General features: G+C 46.6%; 1 protein-coding gene across 1 annotated transcript; it reads left to right on the top strand.

The window, feature by feature from the left end:
- The first annotated feature begins 1,887 nt into the window (after positions 1–1,887).
- On the top strand, positions 1,888–4,579 carry BTG1 (BTG anti-proliferation factor 1). The gene is made up of 2 exons (XM_032646647.1): positions 1,888–2,364; positions 3,281–4,579. The coding sequence occupies exons 1-2, from the start codon at positions 2,217–2,219 to the stop codon at positions 3,646–3,648; spliced, it is 516 nt and encodes a 171-aa protein (XP_032502538.1). The 5' UTR covers positions 1,888–2,216; the 3' UTR covers positions 3,649–4,579.
- The last annotated feature ends 1,241 nt before the right edge of the window (positions 4,580–5,820 follow it).

A 5,820-nucleotide genomic window follows, 5' to 3' on the forward strand; every position in this document is an offset into this window, starting at 1 on the left:
ATGAGTCAATTTAAGCTCAGAATTAGTGGGAGTCCAAGTTGGAGACTAGGCTTGAAGGAGAAAAACTTTCACCTGATTTCTAATGTAATGCTCAAGTGACTGATGATTTAAGGAAAATGAACAGAGCAGATGATTAAGGGTGGGTGGGGTTTAGAGGGATATCAGAAAATCTTGTTCTAGGGCTATGGTAATTTTAAAGATTTACTTGTTTCCCTATCTCCTTTTTGAGTAGTGAAAGAGGTTTCAGATCCCTAGTGAAGTAATTAGCATGACATTTATTTTTAAGCACACTTATATCTGAAAAGTCCTAGAAGGAAACAAATGTACCTATTTCCCATTATTTTTGATGCATTGATGCATTTAATCAAAGAAAATAACTTCACAAGTCAATGCTTTTAAAGAATTTATTTTTATTATCCTTTAAAGTATTTATTTCACATGTAACTACCTAATTACTGTGTATGAATGAAAAAATAATCTAGAAGTTATTCTTTCAAGCCCCGTTTTACGTATTTCATTTAAACAGCAAAATTTTTTCTCCTACTGCTTTATAGTAAATTCTACTTTTCCTTCATTTCTATACCCTTTGGCTCAGTACTGTGTTTTGCAATATTGATGACCAAGTAAGCTCAGGATATTTATTTCCATCTGGCAGAGTTCAGCTTCTGCCTCTTGTTTGCTTTCTCCATCTGCCCACCCAGCTCACCATCTTTTTCTTTTTCCTCCTCCTTAATGGAGTTCGGGTTAACCCTCTCGCAGGCCTAATCCTTTTAGCAGGCTTGCGCCTTCGTATTTTTTTTTTCCCCTAGTTTTGCAAGTAGGACTTCAAATAAACTTAAATGTCTGTGCGTAATACTTTCACAACCTTCACATTTTACCTTTTTTTGTTTTTATAAAGAACAGCAGAAAGCTAAGGCTCAGATAGTTACTTGGATTAGAAAAAAAGGAAACAACCTTCGGTTTTGCGCGTAAACGGTGTAAAATGCATTACATAGATTTTTTTCTTTTTACAGACTAAACTTATTACGGTTGCCATACTTCTCTTCAGTAACAGGCTTTCTTATCAGTTTTAACCTGGATTCAGTAAGGTCTCCACTCTGACTCCTGAAGTTACTGAGACAGCAACCACAAAAGGCTTACTAACCTTTTATTTATTTATTTTGCAATTAAACTTTGACAAAGACATCCCCCATTCCTCCCTAAGGGTGGAGCATAAACGGCTCTGTGGCGTCGGCTGCACGTTCGCGAGGGGAACTAGGCTCCGGAGGCTGCAGGATGCCCCGCAAGAGCCGGTTCTCCCTCCTTTTCTCCGCACTCCCTGTATCCTCAGCACTTGTACCCTCATCCCGCTGCCCCGTACGCTCTTCCGGCCTTTGGAACCAGCCACACAGACTCGGCGTGGGGACAGGATGTAAACACCGAGTACAGCTAGCGGCCGGTGCCGTGCAGGCCGATCCGTGCCGCCGGCGCGGGTGTAGACAGCCTGAGCCGGGCAGCTTTTATCTGCACAGCATTAAGCCTCCTTGCAGGCGAGCCCGGGCAGCGCACTCCAGAAGACGCGCTGGCGCGGCGCCTAGACTTGCTGAAGCGAGAAGGAGGGGCGAGGGCTGGGGGCGGGGCTTTCACACGCGCACCCTGTTTCCTCCGTCCCCCGCCACTGCTCCCCCTTCTCCGGCTGCCACTCGGGGGTTTATTTGTTTACAAGCGGATTACGTCAGCTCCTCCCTCTCTTCCCGGTCTATGGGCCCGCCCCCTGGCCCCTTTTTCCCGCCCCCTCCGGCTCCGAATCTGCTTGCGTCACAATGGTGCGATCTCCGGAATGGCTGGAGTCGGCCGTCACGCTCCCGCCACGCCACTTCCTTTCCGCGGCGCTATAAAAAGTGATGCACGGCCTCTGCTTCTCTTTGCCGGTCTAAGCTGGAAATGCAATTGTTTGAGCCTTCGGAAGCTGCGGAGCTGGAGGCGGAGGCGGTTGGGGAGGTCCGAGCGATGTGACGAGGCCGCCGTCGCTCATCTTTTCCTCTCTCCTGCCGCCTCCTGCCTCAAAAATAACTTTTTTACTATAAAGAAAGGAGAAAAAAAGTAGCCGTCCGCGCCTCACGCCCTCTCTCCCTCTCAGCCCTCTGACCTGTGAGGGAGCCCGGGGTGGCCGCTCCGCCGTCGGGGTCGCGCCGCCGAGCCCCGGCCGCCCCGGGCCGCCCCCGCCCGCCGCCCCCATGCATCCCTTCTACACCCGGGCCGCCACCATGATAGGCGAGATCGCCGCCGCCGTGTCCTTCATCTCCAAGTTCCTCCGCACCAAGGGGCTCACGAGCGAGCGACAGCTGCAGACCTTCAGCCAGAGCCTGCAGGAGCTGCTGGCAGGTGAGCAGGCCACGGCAGGAGGGCGATGGGCGCCGGGGGACGCCGCCGCACATCCCCGGGCCGAGCCGTCGGGGCCGCGGGAGTCTCGGTGGCGCCGCGCTCGGGTCCGGCCGCGGGACGGTGGCTGGCGCGCTGGGGGGCCGCTAACGGCGGGTCCCGAGGAGGGTTTGGGGGCTGGGCCGAGGGCGCTCCCTCCCCCCACGGCTGGCAAACCGAGGGGAGAAGAAAATAGACGCACAACAAAGAAACTAAAGCCGACCGAGTCTGGAGCTGTGGTCTTCGGACGGTCCGCGGGTACGCGGGTTTGGGGGACAAAGGAGCCGCGGGGCTGGGGTTGGTTCGACGCCCCCTTTCCCCAATCCCGTCCAACCGTTGCGGGCTCGGCGGCCCGGCCCCGGGGTGGGAAAGCGCGCCGCTGCTCCGAAGCCAGCCCGGGACGGACGTGCCGTCTCCCCCCTCCTCCTACCCCTTCCCATTAATCATCGGATTTGTCACCGGTACAATTACAGCCCTGCCCAGAGCGTGGTTTAGGGTTGGTTGGTTTACTTCCCTTCGGGGTTAACAGTCTGGTGGCGCTTCTCTCCTCCAAAGCTGTAAACCCCATTGTGTGCGTCTGGGGTGGGGTGGGGAAAGTAAACAGGCTCCCGGCTGGCGGAGGCTGCGCGCCTGATTCCCGTTTTGGCGGCCCAACCGGTTGGTTCCCGGAGATTGTTTTGTCCCGTACTACTGCTATTTCTAAAACCCGGCCCGCGTTTCCCATCTCCGCACACGCACAGCCGCGAACGCGATGCTGGGCATTTAAAAAAGTTGATAGTTCGCATTTTCATCCCAAGGAGCCAGCGGAAGAAGGAAACTACGGCGGGAACCAGCAGTAACGGTGTCTAAGCATTGTTTTCTCTGTTCTTTTCTTCTATAGAACATTATAAACATCACTGGTTCCCAGAAAAGCCCTGCAAGGGATCAGGTTACCGCTGTATTCGCATCAACCATAAAATGGATCCTCTGATTGGACAGGCAGCACAGCGGATTGGACTGAGCAGTCAGGAGCTGTTCAGGCTTCTCCCAAGTGAACTCACACTCTGGGTTGATCCTTACGAAGTGTCCTACAGAATTGGAGAGGATGGCTCCATCTGTGTGCTGTACGAAGCCTCACCAGCAGGAGGTAGCACTCAAAACAGCACCAACGTGCAAATGGTAGACAGCAGAATCAGCTGTAAGGAGGAACTTCTCTTGGGCAGAACAAGCCCTTCCAAAAACTACAATATGATGACTGTATCAGGTTAAGATATAGTCTATGGATGCATCATCTTATAATGGATGGATAAATTTGATTTTTGCTTTGGGTGGGCTCCTCTTGGGGATGGATTATGGAATTTAAACCATGTCACAGCTGTGAAGATCTGGCACAAGATAGAGTGGTAAAAAAAATTTTTAAGTGACAGTGCCATAGTTTGGACAGTACCTTTCAATGATTTAATAGCCTGTGAGTCCAAGTAAATGATCACCTTATTTGCTAGGGAGTGAAGTCCTAGGGTGGTTTTAGTTTCTCCCAGACACGATACCTAAATTTTTACATCAGTCCCTTTAATGCAAATCTGTGTTTCAAAGAACCTTTCTCTGCAGAGAGAATTTGCACTATGACACTTAAAGTTGTTATCCTTTCTGGCAGCTCAATAGGAAAGCTCAACATTTTAAACATGGTAGTACTGGAAATTTTATGACAAGATTTTTACCTAGCACTTAAATATGTATAAATGTACATAAGACAAACTAGTAAGCATGACCTGGGGAAATGGTCAGACCTTGTATTATGTTTTTGGCCTTGAAAGTAGCAAGTGACCAGAATCTGCCTTGGCAACAGGCTTTAAAAAAGACCCTTAAAAAGACACTGTCTCAACTGTGGTGTTAGCACCAGCCAGCTCTCTGTACATTTGCTAGCTTGTAGTTTTCTAAGACTGAGTAAACTTCTTATTTTTAGAAAGTGGAGGTCTGGTTTGTAACTTTCCTTGTACTTAATTGGGTAAAAGTCTTTTCCACAAACCACCATCTATTTTGTGAACTTTGTTAGTCATCTTTTATTTGGTAAATTATGAACTGGTGTAAATTTGTACAGTTCATGTATATTGATTGTGGCAAAGTTGTACAGATTTCTATATTTTGGATGAGAAATTTTTCTTCTCTCTATAATAAATTGTTTCTTATCTTGGCATTTTAATTAATCTCTTGTCATGATTACAGAGGTTCAGCTAAAAGAAATATATTTCTCAGAAGACTTAGTTTCTGTAAGCCATGTGAATGTCAGTTGCACACTGGTCATGCTGAAAAACATTTGATAAGGAGTGAAGATGATCTGTGTATACATATTTAGGTGTTGGAAGATAAACACAGGGGTAACATGCTTTTTCAAAAGTTCTAAAGTGAAAACATGGACACATTCCCAGGCTAATGAAATGAGGATAAGAGACAAAGGTAACATCAACCAAAAAGAATGGTACTCAAAGGATTACATTTCACTGCTTCCCTGTTGAAGTGAAGATATAAATGTTCTATTCTGGCCCACCTTTGAAAAACAATTATTTTGCCCCATGGATTCCTTGTTCAGTTAGAAAACCCTGGGGCAGGTGACCCATAGCCTTAACCAGCAGGCTATAATCACTGCACAGAGATTGGTTGCTTTTTGCCTTTCGTCAGCTGCAAGATTTACATAAAAATCACTTAAGCTGGAATTCAACAAAAGGTATGTTTGAATTTTTATTCTGAAATTGAAATGCTGAGTTTTTGATTCCTCATTTTCAGACTTATTTCAGATAAGTACTAAGAACCTACATGAAACAAATGAACGTTGGATGCTGGAGTGTAGGTCACTCCACTACCCCATATGATAAAGCTTGTTTTTAATTCTTTGGCTGTAGGAGGACAACATGGTTTTTCAGTGAAAATTAAAAATGGAAAATTTTGTTTTTCTTTACACAAGTAACGTATTAACATATAGTGACTTTTGGGGGGTATGCATGTAAACATGTTCACACTGGAAATATGCAATCTAGGTTACTTGAAATCAGTAGTCCCAAATAAATTTGGAAATTGATCTCTCCCTGTAAGATTAAATTCTGATTTTGTAGCCACAGGAATACACAGCTAAACAAGCAGGTGTTTAGAATGCAAAGGATGTTTGTGTACTTTATTGGCAGGCGGTCCTTGATGAGTTTGAATTATTATCACAACACATGGACTACCCTTGCCACTTACATAAATGGTTTTATTTTTTCAGTCTGTTTTTTGGAATCCCCCCCCCACCTCCTCCAGTTTTTCAAACTTAAATTTACAATAAAACAACTGATAGTATGGTTTCTACACAGGTGCTAACTGCTACTGTTTACCAACTGCATTTCATCTGGTAACTCCTTCAAAGCTAGGTAACTGATAAAGCTTTGCACACTGGGACCCGAGGCAAAG

Source organism: Phocoena sinus, chromosome 10 (genome assembly GCF_008692025.1).
Source record: "Phocoena sinus isolate mPhoSin1 chromosome 10, mPhoSin1.pri, whole genome shotgun sequence".
Classification (NCBI taxonomy): domain Eukaryota; kingdom Metazoa; phylum Chordata; class Mammalia; order Artiodactyla; family Phocoenidae; genus Phocoena; species Phocoena sinus.

Bases quoted from the DNA above. Each gene is read 5' to 3' on its own strand.
- BTG1 (XM_032646647.1), top strand. From the start codon at position 2,217: ATGCATCCCTTCTACACCCGGGCCGCCACCATGATAGGCGAGATCGCC. The intron at 2,365-3,280 runs GTGAGCAGGCCA...TTTCTTCTATAG, and splicing joins CCTGCAGGAGCTGCTGGCAG to AACATTATAAACATCACTGG.